This window comes from Anopheles stephensi, chromosome 2 (genome assembly GCF_013141755.1).
Source record: "Anopheles stephensi strain Indian chromosome 2, UCI_ANSTEP_V1.0, whole genome shotgun sequence".
Classification (NCBI taxonomy): Eukaryota; Metazoa; Arthropoda; class Insecta; order Diptera; family Culicidae; genus Anopheles; species Anopheles stephensi.
Window position 1 is genome coordinate 50,759,891 of NC_050202.1, and position 21,334 is coordinate 50,781,224.

General features: G+C 46.2%; 2 protein-coding genes across 4 annotated transcripts; one reads left to right on the top strand and one right to left on the bottom strand.

Annotated features, from left to right (window-relative positions):
* Positions 1–19: 19 nt before the first annotated feature.
* On the bottom strand, positions 20–10,112 carry LOC118502571 (putative tricarboxylate transport protein, mitochondrial). Of its 3 annotated transcripts, none has more exons than XM_036034894.1 (3): positions 7,367–7,528; positions 1,814–2,327; positions 20–1,738 (listed from the first exon to the last, which is right to left on the bottom strand). In XM_036034894.1, exons 2-3 carry the CDS (start codon positions 2,176–2,178, stop codon positions 1,111–1,113), a joined length of 993 nt encoding a protein of 330 aa, XP_035890787.1. In that variant the 5' UTR covers positions 2,179–2,327; positions 7,367–7,528; the 3' UTR covers positions 20–1,110. The 3 variants fall into 3 exon arrangements, with proteins under 3 accessions (XP_035890787.1, XP_035890788.1, XP_035890786.1); XM_036034895.1 differs by lacking the exon at positions 7,367–7,528 and adding an exon at positions 6,174–6,253; XM_036034893.1 differs by lacking the exon at positions 7,367–7,528 and adding an exon at positions 9,666–10,112 and having other exon boundaries at positions 24–1,738.
* Positions 10,113–11,045: 933 nt separating this feature from the next.
* LOC118502572 (probable fatty acid-binding protein) lies at positions 11,046–15,782 on the top strand. The gene is made up of 2 exons (XM_036034896.1): positions 11,046–11,271; positions 14,911–15,782. The coding sequence occupies exons 1-2, from the start codon at positions 11,199–11,201 to the stop codon at positions 15,231–15,233; spliced, it is 396 nt and encodes a 131-aa protein (XP_035890789.1). The 5' UTR covers positions 11,046–11,198; the 3' UTR covers positions 15,234–15,782.
* The last annotated feature ends 5,552 nt before the right edge of the window (positions 15,783–21,334 follow it).

Sequence of the window (21,334 nt, forward strand, 5' to 3'; positions counted from 1 at the left end):
AGAACTTTCCACAGAGGCGTGGCTGTTTTCTGATCTTAATTTTATTCCTGCAAATCTTTGACAGTATACAAACAGGCTGGCCTCTAAAAAATTTTAAACAAAAAGCCGAAACACACTCCCTAAGGTTACAGAGTACGACACTTGTATATAGATATTTGTATATTTATATATGTATAGGTGTATATAAATACGAGTCAGGAAATGTATCGTTTTTGCTTTGTTTCCACTTCAGCAGCACACACACACATTTTAGTCAAAAAGCCAACAAGCCTACAACATACATGAAAAATGGATGAAAACATAAAAAATCAAAGTGTCAAATAGTGTCACTCTTTACACATGAATGTGTGTGTGCGCGTATGGGGGTGACTTGTATGAGACACAGGAGAACAAACAAGCGAGCGCGGAATGCATCATTAAGCCTAAAACAGTTTAAAAGTACTTTGCTTTTGCTCGAAAACCTAATAAAACACACACACACAAACACTCATACAGTTGAACGTTTGTTAGAGTGCGGGTGTGTGTATGTGTGTGTGGGCGCGGAAAATGGCTGTTTTACAGTAATTGCCGCCTACTTGCGTTCGTTTAGTGATTATAGCTCCTTACAGGAGTTCGTTCCCATGGTGATTCCCACAACAGCAAAGGGACGTTATTGCGGTTCGATGGGGGTTTTGGCTCGTCTGTGGACTGCCTCCTCCTCAACTCGTTGTGTGGTGATTGGGGACGTGATTGCGGACACGTGGCGGACGACGACTTCTAACAGTGTAGTTTAACAGTGGTGCGCCTAACAACCTGCATTGTGCATTAGTAGTTCCGCTTTAAAGCCTAGTTCGTGCCGTACATCGTCAACATCGTCAACACGTTGCCCTAGTAGGGGGCACGAGTTGGGGGAAAACACACCCACACACTAAGTACCCATCGACTAAAGTCCTACGCTAGTAACCTAAAATCCCTGAATGTACTCCGGAATGTCGATTTGCTGCCCGACGCGTGCTTTCCTTTCCGCTTCTGTCCCCCTATCCTTCCTATCTTACCCCACCCTCAGAGAATTCTTCATGTCGAATGTACATTCCAAACACCGTTACGCTTGACCAAAACACTCTGCTGGACCTAACGCCAGAACTTGTTGAACAGATCCATGAAGGAGTCGTAAATCATGAACGTAATCGCCACGTCCAGACAGACCCGGCTCAGTCGCGGTACCGTACCCTTGTAGAACGCCATCGGGCCCTCGTTCTTCCAGATCTGCAGCGCACAGTCGGCGGTGTTCTTGTACTTGGCCGCCTCGAGCCCTTGCATGCGCGTCTTCACCACATCGATCGGTGTGTTGCCAAAGACGGATGCAGCGCCGGCCACCGCACCGAACGCACCGACCACCATCTTCGGTACCGGTTTGGACGGATCGTCGCCCTTGTACATATCCTTCAGCGTTTCCATCACGTAGAAACGGATCGCTTGATTCGAGCCCTGCTTTAGAATGGTCGCGGTCAGGCCCTTGTACACACCGGACAGACCCTCCTGGCGCACGATCATGCCGACACCGTGGAAGAAACCCTTGTACTTGGGAGTCGCACTGCGCTGATCGTTGATAAACTTCACTTTCACCGTTTCCATCGGCGTAACGGCAAGAATCGCTTCGGCAACGCCTGCTCCCAAACCGGCCAGCAGCTTACCGGACGTGCTCAGCTGACCGTTCGTATCCATCAGCCGTCCCTTGAGGCTTTCGAATGCTCCAAACCTAAGCCAAAACAAACAACGGCATTAGTACACCACCTCGTGAACAGCAATTCCTCGGAATAGCTCCAATGCTTACCGGACAGCTGACTTCGGGATGGAACCGTACAGCAGCACGCTTAGCCCCCGGTACAGCCCCAGCACACCGTTCGTCTTGACCGTCTTCTTCACGCAGTCCATAATGCCGTTGTACTGCTTGGTGGCACCCTTCTCGTCCAGCTGCAGCTGCGTTTTCACGTACTCGGTCGGAAAGGTGATGCAAATTTCGATACCACCGGTAATGCCGCCGGCCACGATGCCCTTTAGCCCTTTGGCACCGGGGGCAGCGGCAGCGGCACCGTGCTGCTCCATCCATGGTCGGCCACCGAACGGGTTGCGGAATTGACTAGAATGTTTGTTCGGGTACGGACCGAACGTGGATGACAGCATTCCTAACCGATCCATCGTGTGTCCTCCGGGTGGTTTGTCAGTACTCCTTCACCAGAAAAAATGGCTCCCTTGGAATGTTGATACGGAGTACGGCTTTATGGCAGTGTCCGGGTGCTGTGGTTGGATGGTTAGCAATCGATGTTTCTGACCATTAGCTAGAAATACTGAAATTAAACAGAGAATGGACGATACTTTCTATATGAAACAACTATTTGCTGTTTTGATATACATCTGTCAATTATTGTACGTCGCCTAGCAACGTAAGATTTAGTTTGGTAGTAAAAATACATCTAAGGTGGCCGTTTTCACATCGACCTGCTTCTAATTTGGCAACTGAAGTTACGGTCAAAAATCCAGTTCAAACATGTTTTCAACAAAGTCTAAAAACGCTCTGTAGGATAAGAAATTGCCTCCACAAGATTATGATTGTAAGGTTAGTAGCAACTAACCCAACATTCCGAAAAAATCCACTACTTCACTTCTTCTATTTCTTTCTTGGCCTAACGACCTCCTAGGTCATGCCTGCCATTTCTGGCTTACTAGACCTAATGATACCGCATAGTTGAATAGGACTGATCCTCACTATGGGGGAACGGCCCAGATCCAGCTGTCATCTCTACCACCAGAGCGCCCCCATCCAATAAATGAACCATCCAACGCGTACTGTCAGATTCTTGTGTGCAATGTACGGATCACTACTCCAAGATCACCAAAGTGTGTGCAACTTTTGCAGTGAAGGTGCAAAGTCAAAGCTATACAACTACTTCGTACCATTCTTGTGGCAGGTTTTATGGTCAAGTAAGGAGTATCATCCAAGGTCCAGTGCTATGGAAAGGCCAGTCTCTCAGTACCGTGCAGTCAAAATCTGGTTAAGACATCTGGCTTATTACTTCGGTCAGTTTTCATTTTTTTTTAACTAATCGGTCACCATTGAATGTTTGCTAAGTGTATGAGACACCAGTAGCTGCATAGTATGTGCCGGCATTACCCACCGCAGATCTATTACTAAGACGATTAAAACGTTGTAGATCAAAGTTTAACTATCACTATCGAAAAGCTAGTTAAAATAACAGGGCGACTCGGTGGTAGAGGCGGCAACGGCATACATACGGTATACATACGGCAGAACTGGAGTTCAAATCCCATCCGGACCGTTCCCCTGTAGTGAGGACTGGCTGTGGTATATCATTAAATCTAGCAAGCCAGAAAAGGCAGGCATGATCTTAAGATGTTGTTTGACCAGGAAGAGGGAGCTAGATAAAACATGGGGTAAGACTTAACGCTCTTCTATACATCAATCGCTACAAGCAGTGATACAATTTTGTTTTCTTATCAGGTCATTTAGTTCAGAACTTTGAAGGGCTCCAGAACATCTCCTATGTTAAGTCGTAGGCAAGGAAACTGCCAACAACATACGTACTATAAGCAGAAGATAATTATCCACTTCCAACAACAAAATCTTGTCTTGTTTGCTAGGCTCCGTTAGGTTGGTCTTGTAACTAGAACGACACCGGACAACCAAGCGCGTAATATCTGTGTGGGCCCGTCCACAAGGCTTCCAGAGGAGCCGTGGTTGGCCGGAAAGTAGATAGAACGATAGCGTTAATGAGTGTTGGATAAAGCATTGACAGACGACGGCACTTGGCCGAAAGTGTTGAGGAGAACTTCTTAAGATCGGTTAGTGCGCTCTAAGTAAGAAGGTGAAATTTACTGCAGCATTTTTATAAGAAATCATTTTAGCTTCTTCTTTTTTATTGGCCGAACGACCTCTTAAGGTCATGACTGCCATTTCTAGCTTACTAGACATATTGGATAGCGCATAGTTGGATAGTCAGTCCTTATTATGGAAGAACGGCCCAGCTTTGAACCCCGATCCTGCTGTGTTAACACCGTCCCCACTATCGCATCTACCATAACCAGCTAATGGGGTTAAAATCTCATCTGGGCCGTTCCCCTGGAATAACTTCTTCTTCTTCTGTGGCACTACAACCTCGAGAGGTCTCGGCCTGCCATTTCTGGCTTTCTGTGACTTATTTTACCCGTAGAAAAGTAGTCAGCCTTTCGTACGAGGAGGCGGTCTGGATGGGAATAACGGGGAGCTATAAATAATTCTTCCACCAGCGGCCCTGCTAACAAACACTGATTTACGCCAGGGTGATATACGGATATGTGACCGCACCTTCGAAGTCGTCCAAAACTTCTCCTATCTGGGGTCAAAAGTCAGCACCGACAACTACATTGGTGTTGAGTTACGCGCAAGGGTGCTGGCTGCCAACCGGTCATACTACAGCCTGAGGAAACTTCTCCACTCTAAACACCTGTCGCGACGGACGAAGGTGGGACTGTACAGAACATTTATAGTCCCAGTACTCACATACGCCTCTGAGACATGGACTCTGTCCAAAACTGACGAAGCCCTCTTAGCCGCGTTCGAGAGGAAGATGCTCAGAAGGATTTTTGGCAGCGTATGCCTGGAAGGACAATGGAGGAGCCGCTACAATGACGAGCTCCGGTGGGCTAGTCACGTCATGAGAATGACACCGGACGATCCAGCCCGTAAAGTCCTTTTAGGCCGTCCACACGGACAGAGGTGGCTTGGTAAGCCCAAATTGGAGTGATGGCGTTGATGCGTCCGCCAGAACGACAGACGACGGCGCTAAACCATGAGCGGTATCGAGTATTGTTGCAGCAGGCCAAGACCACAAAGCGGTTGTAGCGCCTGATAAGTAAGTAAGTAAGTATAAATAACTCTAGTAAACCAAAAATGGCAGGCATGACCTAACAGGTCCTTTGGCCTTTGAGCTAAGGATAAATCTTTTATTTGTAATGTTTTTGTAGAACAAATCTCGCCTTCACTAGGCCAAGTTCCAATACAAGTTTTCAAGTTTGTATTGGAGTCAAAAGTATGGCTTAATTTGGAGTTTAGTGCGTTTGTTTTCAATTCTCGGAGTATAAATCGTCATAATCGTGTTATTGCACTCATTATATGTATAATTAAATTTCAAATAATGTTTGAACATGTCTACACATATTAGAAAATTTTGTAAGACCTCCGTTCCTTAATGACTTAACAATCGATTCCGGATTATTTTGCTGTTTTAGTTATACGACATCAATGCTATCAATATTATGGAACAGTTAGTCAGAGCTGAGCAACTTACAAGGTTGCACTACACTTGTAGAACGTTCGGCTTGAGGGGAAAAAATCATTCGAAGGACAGTTTGCTTGTGTAACTTCACTGCAGTTCTCCCGATGATTGAAATGCATAAATCAACAGGCCACATAAACAGTTCCACACAATCACATCAGTTACAAGGCCAAACAGTGGATGGCGCTGCATGTGCCGTAAAGTAAGGTTGGCAAACATTTTAAACTCTATCACTGGTAAGATCACTGGCCCCCGAAACCAGATAGGGTAGGCACAAAAATAGCTCAAATAATGCCCCCCGTTTTATTATCCGTAAGCAAATGTTTATTGTTTGGCCGTTCGTATTTTAGCGACGAAAAATTGCACTTTGCTAAGGACACAAAAAAAACACACACGCACACACATACACAGAATGCAAAACGTGGGATCAAATTTTGTTTTTCACACCAGCAATCACCAAACAAACAAGAGGGTTGTTTCTGTGGTATATAGCACTCGCTTTCCACCACCAATCCATTCAACCCGCTGCCGGTATGTCGCATGACTAGACATAATTCCGCTAACGCACACAGAAACACGACACACACACATACACTGGAGACACGATCGGATGATACCCAAGGGTGGCGGTCAAAGCGTACCCTGTGGTGTTGCCAAACGCACTCCACACAACAAATCCACCCTCGAGATATGCCATTGCCTCTGAAGTGGTGTAATGGAGTCGTCGCCTACTGCTTTTGGAAAAGGAGATGCTTTTCGTCTTATCGCGCTTTCGATTGTTGTCTAGCAACAGTGAGAGCGAGCGAGAGTAGTAGTCTTCGTCTACCAAACCGGTGAAAATGAGACTGTGACAAGGTTTACCAGCAATCCCCCTCCAAAAAAAAAAAGTGCCCAAAGTTGCTATGCTGCTGCTGCTGCTGCCATTAGCAACAAACGCGACACGACTGCTGTGCTGTGTCGGGACCGGAGTCCAGGCGAGTTATAAATTGGCGCTAACGAAAAGTCAATCAACTGCCTGCACCCTTGAACTTGGGACGTTGAGCGTGCTTCATCGGTGGTGAAAGCAACGGAACCCGAAACTTCCTCATTGTGGACCAAGAATGCGAAAAACACCTTTAAACCGGTTTCCCCGATTAATGGGACTGGCCATTATGTAATGTACGTGGTCTGATGTTCGAGCACGGGCAGGCAGCATAATCGAACGAAGCCATACAAGTTCGGGACGTGATAGGGTGGGCCCAAGTGGTATCATCGGTAGCATTGATGATAGTAGGCTCCGTTATCAGCTTCAGGGCGCGTTACAAGTATAGTCCGGACGATTAAGTGGAGTTGCAACAGTCGTGCGGAATGAAAAAAGGTCACAGAACAGCTGTGTGAGCCTGGGAGATAGGTCGTCGGGTGTACCCATCCAGTAACCTTGACTTGCACTTTCCACACCATCATCGACATCATCCCCTGTTGCCAACACGGGAAGCGGGAAGGTCAATACAAATACAATTTTTTTCAACAAAAAGCACGATCTTCTCTCATCCTCTCAGCATATACATCTGGACAGCTCTGACGTCATTCCGTACATGATTGGGTGCGTTTCGTTTCCAATTTGAAGACTTTTGGGATAACTCGAAGAAGGGTTGGACGTTACTATGCGCGATCCACCAGAACAGAGTGTTTACACCGCTTGCACACAACTCGCCTTGCTGTGTGCGTGTTTTGGAGGGTGAACGCGCGTGCACTACATACACACACACACACATTACGCAATGCGTGAACAAGTTTTGGCATTTCTTGTTCGACCGCGGCGCCCGCCAACAAAACAACAGTTCACTACCCAAGTGGCCCACTTTCACACCCCACATCCCAGGCTTCCGTCGGTGGTGACGTTTCTGGCCGTCCAAAACGAAAACAAAAGCTCATACGCGGGTAGGGATAAACTCTGTTGCGTCGTAGTGACAACCTTACTCCACGGCCTACTTTAAGGGTTCGTTCGACAACGCTTTTAGTAGCCAGCTGTTTCTTGCGCTTTGGGGGGAATGCAACTTCACAGTACTACTAACCGGCTTACTAGATGACACGCACTCGGTGTGTTAGCACGCCCTTACACGGAGCGAGAGAGAGAGAGGTACAGAGAGCTAGAGAATTGTTCGCGGGAAGACGTATGCACAAGCGTGCGCGCGCGCGCGAGCAGTTCGAAGTTCGGCAACCAACTAAACGACCGTTGTGGCGGCGGCTGGACTTCGTCGGTTCGATTCCGAATGGGTGTCTATCGCATTTGGAACTTGTCGGGGTGGGGTATGGCACCATCTACATTGTGGGAGAGCATGGGAAAGGGTTTGGTTGCCACACGACGGTTTGGCTCGGGGTCGGACGACGGTGGCGCAAACGGATTTGTGCGTGGAGTGCACGTGCTAGACGTAGCGAAAGTGGCGTGCGATAGCAGTGAGGCACTACTTTACCACCCCATTCGGTAGCTCAGGTGGTTTATTGTTCATCAAAACAAATCTTCGATTTATGAGTGCTGTAACAATTAGCAGATGGATTCGGGTGTTCGCACGAGGGTTCGAAAATGGCCAGTTTTTTGCGTGTATAACAGCTTCCTCTTGTGTCCGCAGTTTTTGTGTAGAAAATGTCGTTTTGTGGTGTCTAAGTTTTTTTGTGAAGAAACAGGCTAGCGTTCCAGATTAATCATTAAATTGAGCCAAAAATCCTAGGTTGGTGTTATACAGGGCAGGTGTTATGCACGCTGGGCCTACAGGCTTTGGGGTGGCCGGTGGTAGATGCGACAGCGGGGCCGGTCTTCACACGGTAGGACCGAGGTTCAAGTGTCATCTGGGCCGCGTACCCCCATAGGACTGTCTATAAAACTATGCGATATCATTAAGTCTAGTAACCCCGAAATGGCAGGCATGACCTTAAGAAGTCGTTAGCCAAAAGCGAAGAAGAAGAAGTGTTATACACCTTACCATTTGGTACTACGCCTTAATGTTTAGGCAAATTGCAGTATTTAAGGTCGTAAAATAAGTGTCTCCATGTGTAAAACAATGAGCGGTTCTGATATTTTGACAATCAAAAGCAATATAAAAATGTCTTATACGGAAATCCAGTCACCTTAATATGGAAAAATTTCTGGACTTTAAAATGCACTTTGTTGGATTGCGAAATTCGGACCCGCTGTCTTCTTCTGTACACTTTGGCCATTATGTAGTGGTCGATTTTAAATTATTTTTTTAAATGACTGACAGAAAGGTGTAATAAAAGATGAATGAAATAGGAATGATGATTGTTAGCCCTAGACCATACAAATCGTCCTGAAAGTCCATATATTGTGGGATTCAACCGATGTCCAGATTCCGGGGCCGGTCCGGTGGCCGAGGCCACACTGGCGCCGTTCTTCACACGGCAGGACCGGGGTTCAAATCCCATCCAGATCGCCTCCCCGTACGTAGGGCTGACTTCTTTGCTACGGGTAAAATCAAGCCACAAGCCAACAGCCACAGAAAGCCAGATATGAGCCAGAAGAGCACGAGAAGATATTTTGTGATTATAATACAAGCTTCACAGATTCTAGTTTTTGTAACATGACCGTCTCTATCGAATAAACCAAAAAAAAAGGCTGGATCTGCTACGATGATGCTACATATAAGCCATTTATGTTGTGATTTGTGAAATTTGGCTAAAAAATCTTACTTCGAAGGAGTGCATTACATGTGTATACGAAAATAGAACAGAAAAGGACAAGAAATTGAACATGTTTGTGTCTTATACACTTTATCATTCTCGTAACAGCCGGTTCTGATAATGCCACCGAAAGCGAAGCGATAGTCAGCATGAAAGTGTGATAATACATGACATTATTATCTATCCATGTTTTACGAGCCATGAAGCGATGATTCGTCTTAAGACTGTCTAAGTAAAAGTATTTCATTAAACAAATTTTCAAACCACCATACGGAATCTTTAAGTTACAATGTTTGTAACTAAAAAAAGGTATTAAATAGTTAAACAAACTTTTTCATAGAAGAGCCCAATTGAGGTTCGTTTGCGATACACTGTAACCTAGCTGAGCCCTTCGACCGTGCGACATTTGTAGGGTTCTAAATATGAAAACAAACCAAACCAAAACATTTCATCTCTGTTTCTTCTTATTCCGTTCACCTTCTCGCTCTCTCTCACACTCACACCACTGATTTGTTTCTCCTTTGCTCACACATCCACATATCAGCCGTCTGTTTTGCTATCGATTTTCTCCCTTGCCGCCTTATCGGTGCGTGGTCACGTACCCGTTTACGGAGGAGTCTACCATTTAAGGTAAGCCTTTAAAGCGCAAGATTTGTTAAACGAAACTCATTTACTCACCACATTCGATACAGACAGCGATTGCTTTCGACGCTTGTTGCTATTTCAGCAAAGCTTCGATGCAGTTGCAAACATAATCACTTGAATGGCACACCACAACCACACGCCTACGCACTTATTTCCGCGGCTTAAAGCAGGACTGTCTGACAACGTCTAGCAACAATCGGAAGTAGTTCTCATCATCACTAGGAAAAATGGTTCCACCATGCACCATGCACTACCGAACACCGAACAATCATAGCAAATGGCACACGCGCTGGTCTGACCGTTACTGACGAATCTCGCTTCTACACTTATGTAATTTCTCCGGCAGCAGCCTTCCGTTGGTGGACGTCTTCTTCTCCATTGCTGAACTGCTTCACGATGAAATGCTTTTGCGGCAAAAGATGAGGCGCATATACGTATGCGTGCAGCACTGGAGTATGACTCAACACGGCCTATTACGCTAAAGCGCAGGCTACACACCACGACGTGTTATATGATGATTTTTTCTCATGACTGCCAAATAATGTTTTCCTTTTTAAAAATTAATAAAACAGGCTATAAATTTACTAAATTAAAATTAAATAAATAATAAGAAGCACTGTAAACCACACATAAACATTAAAGTACCAGATGAGACCGTCTGTAACTGACACTTGGAGGGTTGTGTGAACCGTACTTAACATTCTCCTGGAAGGCGTTGCTTTGCACGGAGGCGAGGATCGTACGATACAAATGACGTCATATTTGGCCAATGATTTTTATGCTTTTGGAGGGTGGCAAAACGAGTCCACGGAGATACAAATACAGTTGTAAAGTGGATTATGTTTAAGGACCCTGTAATACAATTTAGATTCAAATTGGAGGAGTGTTTTGTCCTTTGTTTTGTGTTCGATATAGATGATGATCTATTGGTTATATATATATAAATCGGCTTTTTTGTTTCTTAGTGCACAGTTGCAGTATTATCTCTACTGTACGAATGTTGCTAGTCCTAAAGAAATTGATAAAATTGTCTGCAAGCTGCTCCAGCCGGTCAAAGTCCATTTGTTTTGTGATTGTAAACCCTTATCCCCTGTCGATGCACCAAAACCGAACCCCCCTTTCCATATCCAATCGTCGCGTGTCTGCTTTATCAATGTTCGATGGAGAATAGATAAACGCCCTTTTATCTCCATCTCGAAGCCAACGATACAAATCCCCAACGACGACGACGACGACGACGACGACGACGGTTTACCCGTGCATTTGAATAGCGGGAAGCGTTATCTTCAACCGTTACACACGAGTCACACCTTGTTGTCGCTAGAGGGCGCTCGCTTATCGGAAGGGTCGGCTTACGATTACGAGCCGACGCGCCCGAAGCGGCTGTTGCGGCTGTGCGTATTTAAGCGCCCTTTGCTGAGCAGAGAGAGCCAAGTTCGGTGCCAGACACAGTGAGAGACGGACGTCGCGTTTTCCCGGCCTTTTCATCTTCAGCGTGCAGTTCGCAAGCTTCGTGCATTTTACATCCCCATCCCGTGTGTAAAACCACCTACATCTACATCCACAATGGCCGTCTGGGAAGGAAAGAAGTACAAGATGGAGAAGTCGGAGGGATTCGATGACTACATGAAGGCTCTCGGTAAGTAATGGGGCGTGAAGCGACGGTGCACACGGGTTTGCCAAACGAGCCGGCTTTTCGTGCTTCAATTGTGATAAGGTGATGCGTTCGTGGAATTGGGAAGATTGTTGCGTTCCAGTAGCATGAAGTCATTGTGATACGACATCAGAATCAATGTCAGTGACTCCGGATGTGTATTTCTAATGTAAAAAACGTATATTCACTGCGAAAACATGCGCGAAACCGCGATACTGGGTCAGTGTAATTTAGATCAAGTCGCGTGAGATGATCCGGTGCGGTGGGCTAGCCTCGCTATCGTTCGCTCTCACTTAACCGAGGCTGTCTGTCTCTCTCTCGCTATACGCAACTCGACATCGTACGATAGAAATATGTGCGTTTGCGCTGAAAGGAAAGAGGTGGAGAAAGGAAAAGGAAGCCAAGAACACGTCAGCGGTAGTCGATGCAGCGAATAAAATTCACAAAACAGGAAACCTGAAGAATTCGAGACGCAGAATACCTGCTCATTGGCATCCTGCTGTTCGTTTTTGTCGATGCTGGAATTAGCATACATTTTTGAGCAGCATCGTCGCTGATGTAGCGAATTCCTACCAGCACGCCTTTGCTACAAATTGCGTTGATTTGAGATGCAGCTCTGTGTGTATGAGCGCCATCTCTTTCTCTCTGCCTTACTCAAACGACCGGCATTTTATCCGGCCGGAATACCCACTGCACTGATAGTGCTTCCTCACGATGTGGTCACAGTTGACACAATCAGACACAGTGTGATGCGTATCTCGAATTAGATGGGGAACAGGTCAATGGACTCTCCAGCAGTAGCAAATGCACAAATTGCTGTGTACTTACTTGACAGAGACGACACCTTCTCTTTCGCACCTCCTGTTGACAGGTTGACAGAAGGGCCAGCGTGCGAGCGAGAAGAGAAAAGGCGCGTAATGTGTGTTCTGCTTTCTCTTCTAGCCCACCAAGGCATGCTTTTCTGTACACGTTTTTGAATACTTGCAAATCGGCATCAGCGAAACATGTGACTGAACCGTTAGCCATGCGGTGTGTGATTTATGTTTAAATGACGCCGTAGGTGGAAAAATACATCATCAGCAATGCTTTAGGTGACTCATTCCAGTCACCAGCAGTGGACACACCTTCAGAATACCTCGAAGGAGACGTTCCTTTGGCGGTTTTCAGGTCGCGAATGTCGATTAGATTAATCATGTGTCCCCACGAGAACGAAGAATGCATCTTAAAGAGCTCTTCCGGTCTCGTTGCAATGCAATGAACGCCAGACAGACACATCCGGAGACTGGCGACTGGTCCATCATTCCTTCAATATTGGAGAAAGAGTCACCAAGGGAAGATGACCCCATCGGCATTCGTCAGTCGGGCTGTAAAATGCTCCATTGTCGCCACAATTCCCTTGCATAACCCTCTTGGGCTTCTGGCGGTGCATCAAGCGAACTCCGTGTGACTATTGTGAATCAATTAATTTCAATCCAATTGCCGCCCATTCGGTCCGTTGTTTGCCTTTTTGCTCTGTGCCAGACATGCGGCAGCGGTCACATTTTCTCATGCTACCCGAGGTGACACTGATCTGTCCAAGACAGAGACAACCCATCCTCCGAGAAGCAGCCCGCTTAACGTGGTGGAATCACTGCTCACTAACCGACGAAGACCCGCAGGCCAGGCTTAAGAGGTTCAATTGGTCAAAAGAAGAGGGCAGCATAATTGAATCAAGAATCCATTATATTATCCCATTTACACTGGTTTCACGAGGTGGGACTACGGGGCGGACAACGGACGCCACTGATGTTATCTGCTGCTGCTGGTGGCCACATCGAGAACTGATGAGCCCAATGACGACGACAGAACCACCGATCGTTCCCACGCCCTAGCAAACGTTGATTAGGAAAAGTGACGAAAGATAGCGAAATGGATGACACATCAACTTCATTAGACCCTCCATGGATCGGAGGTAGTCCGAATTCGTCCGTCCTCACCTCTCTCTCTCTCGCTGGGCCATATCAGCTGATGAGTGTAACACGATTAATCCGACCTTCCGCCAGAATATGTGCTTCAATTACATTTGACGCACGTGGACACGACGCCACATTTGCGTAAGGCGCCTAATTATAATGATGCCCACAAGCACGTGTGTCCGTTCCGTAGCTCTTCCTTCCGTCCATGGCTCCATTCGGTGAAGAAGCCCTCACCTGACCTGTTGCTAACGATTCTGTCGGGTTGTATCGACACGCAAAGTTTATTGCATAATTTCGGTTCATTTAAGCGTCAGTTGAAATTACCGCACGCTCACTACAAAACGGTCGTCGTTCGGTGGTCGTTATTTTCCATCGGACCGGTGAATCGAACCGGAATTAATGTCTGTCGTCGTCGCCGTCGTTGTCGCTCGAAACCGCAGTCGATAGCGCTTTGGAAGAGTAAGAGCAAGTGTAAAAAGGGAACGCTTTAAATCGAAGTCATTGGAGCACACGGGCTGGCAGCCCTCGGAGCAGCAGTACAGTTTGATGGATTTATTCGGCTGTAAGCGATGATAAGCGATGATAAGCGATGACTTGGCTGCACTGCACTCCCTCAACAGCCAACACCGCGCGCTTGGTGCTTATGGGCGATGATTAAAGGACTAAAGAGTTCGATAAGCCGGTGGTGCGACATGCAGTTGCCAGTCACTTGGGCGAACTGGTGATCGACGTTTGATAAAAAGTTAACCATATTCTGTACAATCGAAAAGAGTCTCCACCCGAATCGAAAACCCACCGTAAAGATTGCAGGGGGCTAAGCTTGAGATTTGAGATTACCACGACCCAAGGCAGCCAATTGACACCTTTGAACCTTCATCGGAGAGTCGCTTATCGGCGTGCGGGGCTTACCAAGTTGAGCCCTCGTGCCTGTGGGTCGTTGAAGTAAACATAATCTTCTTGCTTGTTGTGCCTTTGGCCAGCCGGTGCAGTGGGCCTTTTCGTGCGGCAGATCGAGAAGGTGGAGCGCGCGTATTATCAAACAAAGGGCAACTGGAACACGGAATAGGAAGGAGAAGGAATGTTGTGTTGTAATATAGCAGCAGGATGTTTACTCTATTTTTACCTCGAGGGTGGAAAATCACGAGCGATTGACGGACCTGCTGATTGCGGCCGGTTTCGGTGGCCTGCGGATGCAGTTTGAATGTTAAACATGGAGCGTCCGTAACATCCATTTCTGGAGGACCAACTCAATGCAAGTACTCAATCCACATGACTGAAAGACACTAGACTTCTCCGCCCTATTCAACTACGACGCACCTGCACATCGGTTGAATAAATTTCCGACTCCACACCAGGAAGCTCTGCGTGTTCCGTTCAACATTAGAATAAGCGCTAGGTTTGTTCGCTTCCAGCCATTAATTCTACGCTGGTCGATGTCCGTTGTCGACTTGAACTTTGTCTGCCTGCCTTTGGACGTGTGTTAGAAGCTAAGTGCGCTGTTCCAACTACGGGCCAGCAATCAGCTGTTGCTTCCAATGCATTGTTTAATGCACCAAAGACACTCGTCACAGCCTGCCGTTTGATAATGATAACAATCCCCATGCTCGAATGCATTTGGTTTGACTTTGACCCACCATCATTAACGCGCTGCTTCTTGTCTTCCTTCCAGGTGTCGGCATGGTTCTGCGCAAGCTTGGCAACAGCATCTCGCCCACGGTGGAGCTGGTGAAGAACGGTGACGAGTACACGTTCAACACGCTGTCCACCTTCAAGAACACGACGATCAAGTTCAAGCTGGGCGAGGAGTTCGACGAGGAAACCGTCGATGGCCGCATGGTCAAGTCGGTGTGCACCTTCGACGGCAACAAGCTGATCCACGAGCAGAAGGGCGAGAAGCCGACCACGATCGTGCGCGAGTTCACTGCCACCGACCTGACCGCCACCATGACTGCCGGCAACGCCAAGTGCGTCCGCTACTACAAGGCCGTATAAGACCCCAGCTGCTAGAGCAGAGCATCTGCCTGTCCGCTACTATCCCTCCTATCCTTCCCTAGCTTATTCGATCCGTGACCGAATGCCGACGGGAAGATTGGAGGGGTGGGGATAGTGTTCGGCCCAGCAGTAGTAGGACTTGCCCTTTTGCTTTATCACAAAACAACATCACATTTCCAGCATCATTCGCATTTACATCATATATTGTATCGCATCGCGAGATACGGAGTAGCAACTAGCCGACTGTACGACGCAGGATCCTTCAACGTAGGAGTAGAATCAGGACCCCAGGTGCGTGAGTGCGTGTGTGTGCGCATAATAAACGTCCGAGTCCGACCAAGGGGTGGGTGGGGTGCGTATGTGTGCGTGTACACGTACACGCGAAAATGATAACGAAATCGAATGGATTCTGCCCGCTGTTTTATTGTTTATGTAAATATTTCGGATGAAATACTATGATTTGATCATAACTGTTCTCGAAGTTCTCGATCGTGTCGGTCGCTGACAGCGGTCGTCCAGAATAAAGAGAGTAACCACAAGCGTAACGGATGTATTAAACTTCTTTTGGCTTTTATTGTTTGTTTTGTTGCATTTTAAACATAGAATTAGAAAAATTTTTTGCATAGAATCAGCGTAAAATGCAAAAGCTTACGAAAATAAATGCAATATTGTATAAGAAACAATAATGGGTGATTCTAATGGGTGAGCTAACGTCTTAACAGTGATATAGTGATCCTTCCAACTCAAAGTAAGTACAAATTTAGGATTTTAGCAATTTAGATTTCGAAAGAAATTTAGATTAAAATATAAGACATGTTTAGGATCATTCATTGAGGCCCAAAAAGCCAGAAAAGAAGCGTTTTCGAACAGATATTAGAAGGTAAACCGATTTTGAACGGCTACAATTACAATTGATTATTCAATCGATTCAATTTTGCTCTTATCTCAAGAAGCAAAATCTGACGAAATACGGCCAACCTATCCTGAGTTTCTTCCAATGAATGAAAAGTAGATGTTCACATATTGTCAACTCTTTAATGGTCCAAACGATCAGTTGATCTTACAGCTGAGTTGCAGAGTGATCAAATGCCGCTTCTCCGATTAGACGCTTGTTTCAATAATTCTTCTGATCGCTTCTAATGAGAGTTGGATATCTACAACAGCTAGGGAATCTTGTCCAGAACCTTCTGTATTATCTGGACGCATTATCAGATCCTTGTGCCCAGTGGCGGATCAACTTAGTAGCACAAGGGGCTCGGGGCCTCGTCGGTTAGAGGTCCTGTTGGAATCCTAATATCACACTTAGAGGAGCCTCGACTGCCATTCCGCTCGGGGCCTCCAAATATCATAACCCACCCACTGCTTGTACCCCAGGTTCAGTACAAGAATGCCACCTTAGTTTCCTCTCATCAGCTTCTGGTGCATGTTATGGCCGAATAGCACTGACGGGACCTGTGAGTATTCATTGTTTTTTGTTTTTCTCCAGAAACTGCAGCTGATCTAGAAGAGCTTCACGGTCTCCAGCTCCTATGCTCGACAATAGAGCCGAAAAATAAATCAAACGCACAAACATGAAAAATTACGATACAAAAGACGATCGTTAGGTGCGTGAAACGTATACAAACAGGATATCCTTAACATCAATTTTTTAAATCTTCTACGATGAACATCGGGAGAGAAGAGGATGTTGTATCAGATTATGAGCCTTACTTTCAACTCGTTGAAAGACATGCTGCTAGGGTATTTTGGAGAAAGAATACCACATCATTTAGTCGTTCAAACGTTCATTGGAGCTATTACTCCCTGAGAACTAAGTTCTTGAATTCAACACTGGTTTTTTTTATTTTATTCATAAAGAATGGCCTGGCCGTATTGCTTAAAACTAAATTACAAAAAATAATACAATTCACGATGGTTTGGTCATCCAAATTCGAGGTTTTGTTGGTAGCGAGGGTCGGTATCGTGAGTGATCATCTGTGAATGCCATCGTCAGTATTCTGCGTGTCGAGACCTAGCGTTCTTCCATCCCTGTGTCTTGTCGGCATTGATTGACCGTTGCAACACGCCATTGCAACGGTGTAGCTTTTGGTCCTGGATCATCCAGGATATTCCGTCTATGCCATACCAAGCCCCTCTATCATCGCACTCATTCATACATTCATTCATTCAATCAGTCATTCATCATCATACACACAAGCGAGATACAACACGTATAACAGACAAACAGTAGGAGTGGAAGGAAATAAGGTAAGGTACTAAACTACAATACCATTCGCTTGGCAGAACTCAAAAATAGTCCTCAGGTAGGCATCATCCCCGCCCTCCAGCAGATCTCGAATTGGAACGTTGGGCATTCTGCCGATGTCCCGAACTGCGTCCAATATGGAGGGTCATGCTACCACGTACTCCAGACAAGACCATAGATTATGATCCATGTCATGGTATCCGAGGCCACAGCCACATGTTTTGGAGTCGGCCCGTCCTATACGCTGGAGATGCGCACCCAATGCGAAATTAGATTAGACCTAAGCCTAGACATCATTCGAATGAACGCACGATCTCCTGAGATGCCTTGGAACCAGGGCTTCAAGCTAACTTGGGGAGTGATCGAATATAAAAACCTCCCTAGCTCATCAGCGTCCCACATACTCTGCCACCGAGCCATGCAGAGAGATTGTGGGGCACGCATGTGCTCGTGAGGTAGGATCAGCCTATCAAAAAGAGACCCTTCCAAAGCGTCCTTTTTGGCCAATTTATCTGCCCTTACATTGCCTAGAATACCGCAATGAGCGGGCAGCCAAACAACAGATATTCGGAAAGATGTTTCAAACTAGGAGCTTAAGACCTTTAAAATTTCTTTCGTAAAGTAGTCTGGGCTCTTAATTGCCTTCACAGACTTCAGGGCGTAGTTGACAAAATGCTTCGGAATCGATGTTAAATACGCCAAAACCGATGCCCTGCTTTGGGAAGGTTCCGTCTGTATAAAATTGGTTTCGGTTCAAATGGCCATACTTTTCCACAAAAATGCTGGCAATTATCGTCCTGCGAAGACTATCGGAGACAGACTTTGTACCCTTTTTTAAAGAGGTATCTACTATAAAACGAGAACTGCAGGACCCTGGCAAGCTGGCACGATCTACATTTTCTGGACTGCTAGGGAAGTACACTGGTTTATTTATTTATTTATTTATTTATTTATTATTACGGACTGATGCCGTATTGTCACCACCGCGTGTGGTGACTGTGAATTAAATTCACGAAAACAAACAATGAAAGAAAATTGACTAGGCATTTCCTCCTAGTCATTTGCCATATCCCGGGCATGCTCGGTTGTGTAGTGAAGATGAGTGGTTGTTGTCCATTTCTATTGTTTGTGCGTGTGTGTGTGTTGTAGATTTTTTGGTCCGGTTCTATTGCTGTGGCTATGGCTTCGAAGGGGGTTGGTTTGGTCCGGTTGTCTATTATGGGTCTGGACTGAAACAAACAAGCACAGTTATTTGCACAGTACAAACATGAATTTTTCTGCGTGCAATGTTCTCCAAGCAGCCCAGCAATGACACAGCCCGTGATCAACCAAGTCAACATCGAACTCAAAAAAGATCGGCGGATTCCATCTCGCAACAGCTGGAGTGACTCCACTGTTTACGAGGCTGTACCCGCCGACCACTCCCGAGCCCAACGCCAACCCAGGCGACCCCGCTGTTCCAAAGCTGGACTGACTTGGAGCACACTACTACAGACAAAAAAAAAACACACAAGCCTGCCTCCTTTTAACGGCAGTAAGAAAATTGCCCTCGAATGCAATTGCTCCGTCAACAGATCACACATTGCACAACATAAAACATTTACCACAAAGACAACACAACATATAACAAAAGGAGTGGCGGATGTGGATTGGAAGGATAATGAGGATGTGGAATCAAAGGATAAGACCGTTGTCTTTGGCGAATCGGAAGATGAGCCTCATGTAGGTGAGGTCCCTAGTCGCCAAAATTTCTCTTATTTCTGTACCCGGTCGTCTGCCGATGCTCTCGACTGCGCCCAACAAGGAGGGTCTTGCGGTTTCAAACTCCACGCAGGACCACAGAAGGTGATCCACATCGTGAAATCCGTCACCGCAGCCACACACCTTCGTCTGAGCCAGAGTTATACGCTGAAGATGAGCATTCAACGCGAAATGATTCGACATAAGTCGAGACATCATACGTATGAATGCCCGATCAACAGAGAGCCCACCGAACCAAAGCCGCAGGGACACTTGCGGAGAGATCGAGAAAAGGAATCGCCCGAGATCATCCGCCTCCCACATGCTCTGCCAGCGGGACAGGAAAAGTTGCTGTGGTAGGCGAAGAAACTCTCGGGCCGAGATCGGACGGTCGTAAAAGGCGCCTTGTTGGACGCCTGTTTTGGCCAGTGAGTCTGCCTTCTCGTTGCCGGGAATTCCACAATGAGAAGGTACCCAAATTAGCGAAATCCTGAACGCCTTGTCGAACATGGAGCCAAGCAATTCTATGATTTTAATGACAAGGAAATCCTGACTCTTAACAGCCTTCGGGGATCGTAGTGCTTCAATAGCACTAAGGCTATCTGTAAAGATGAAGTACTGATCCGAAGGTCTCGCTGCTATAATCAATAGTGCGTACAAGATTGCGGCTAGTTCTGCGGTGTAGACACTACACGGCTCCCGCAATTTGAAAAATGCTTCGGCGGACTCACTAAAAACGCAGTAGCCGGTGCCTTCCTTAGAGGATGATCCGTCAGTGTAATACTGGCTACTTTGGTCTAAATGGCCATACTTATCCCTGAAAATGCCCGGAACTACCATCGGGCGAAGATCATTCGGTATGGTCTTAATTTCCTCGTGCAACGAGGAATCTGTTGTTAAAAGGGAACTGTAGGTCTCAGGAAGGGCAGCACGGTTTAATGCCTGTGGAGCGCTAGGATGCACTTGTAGGGCAACAAAATCTTCGTAGATTTTCAAGATCTTGCTCTTAGAACCTGTCTCTAGAAGCGCTTTAAAATTTTCTTCGATCAAGGGATTTGATACTGAAGAACGGACTAGAAGGCGAAGCGACAGCATTTCAAAACGAAGTTTTAGCGGCATCACTCCGGTCATCACTTCTAGGGACATGTTGTGTGTTGATTTCATGCTCCCTAGTGCGAGTCTAAGACAACGATACTGTAGCCTCTCTAGCTTGAGGATATGCGTGTTGGATGCCCAATGAAAGCATATGCTTCCATATTCCAACACGGATAGTACCGTTGTCTTATACAGTCGCAGGACGTCTGATGGATGTGCGCCCCACCAGAATCCTGTGACTGTCCTTAGAAAGTTGATTCTTTTACTGCATTTTTGCACCAGATGGGTGATGTGTGTACTCCAGTTTAGCCTTGAATTGAACCAAACACCAAGGTATCGAAAATTGTCGGTGGTTGATATCTTTTCACCGTACAAAAAGACATCAATTTTCGGGTCAAATAGTCTTTTCTCCCTGTTTTTCGGCGTGTCGCTGAAAGGAGAAAAGACTACCATCTCAGTTTTCGTTGCAGAGAACTTGATACCAAGGTTTTCAGACCACTCAGAAAGGTTGTCCAAAGTGGTTTGTAAAGCCAGTTGTATTTCGGCGGCGTCCCTGCTTGCAAAAGATATGACGCCGTCATCAGCCAATTGTCTAATGCTGCAGTTTGGTGCTAGACAAGAATCTATTTCGCTAACATAAAAGTTGTATAACAGGGGGCTCAAGCAGGACCCTTGTGCTAGTCCATGGAAGCTGGTCCGCTTTAGTTGCACATGACCATTGTTGAAATACATAGCTTTTTCCGACAAAAGGTTGAACAGCAAGTTGTTCAACTTTGGACCCAGCCCCACATTTTCTAGTTTTTGACTCAGCTTGTATGGTGATACTGAGTCAAATGCCCCCTGTATATCTAGGAAAATAGATCCCATGTTCTGCTTGCGTGCACGTGCAAGCTCTATTTCTGTTACCAGAAGGGCTAAGCAGTCATTAGTACCCCTGGCTTTACGAAAACCAAACTGGGTTTTTGAGAGAAGGTTGTTCGATTCCAACCATTCTTCTAACCGAAAAAGAATCATCCTTTCA

Bases quoted from the DNA above. Each gene is read 5' to 3' on its own strand.
- LOC118502571 (XM_036034894.1), bottom strand. From the start codon at position 2,178: ATGGATCGGTTAGGAATGCTGTCATCCACGTTCGGTCCGTACCCGAAC. The intron at 1,739-1,813 runs GTAAGCATTGGA...GTTTTGGCTTAG, and splicing joins ATCCCGAAGTCAGCTGTCCG to GTTTGGAGCATTCGAAAGCC.
- LOC118502572 (XM_036034896.1), top strand. From the start codon at position 11,199: ATGGCCGTCTGGGAAGGAAAGAAGTACAAGATGGAGAAGTCGGAGGGA. The intron at 11,272-14,910 runs GTAAGTAATGGG...TCTTCCTTCCAG, and splicing joins TGACTACATGAAGGCTCTCG to GTGTCGGCATGGTTCTGCGC.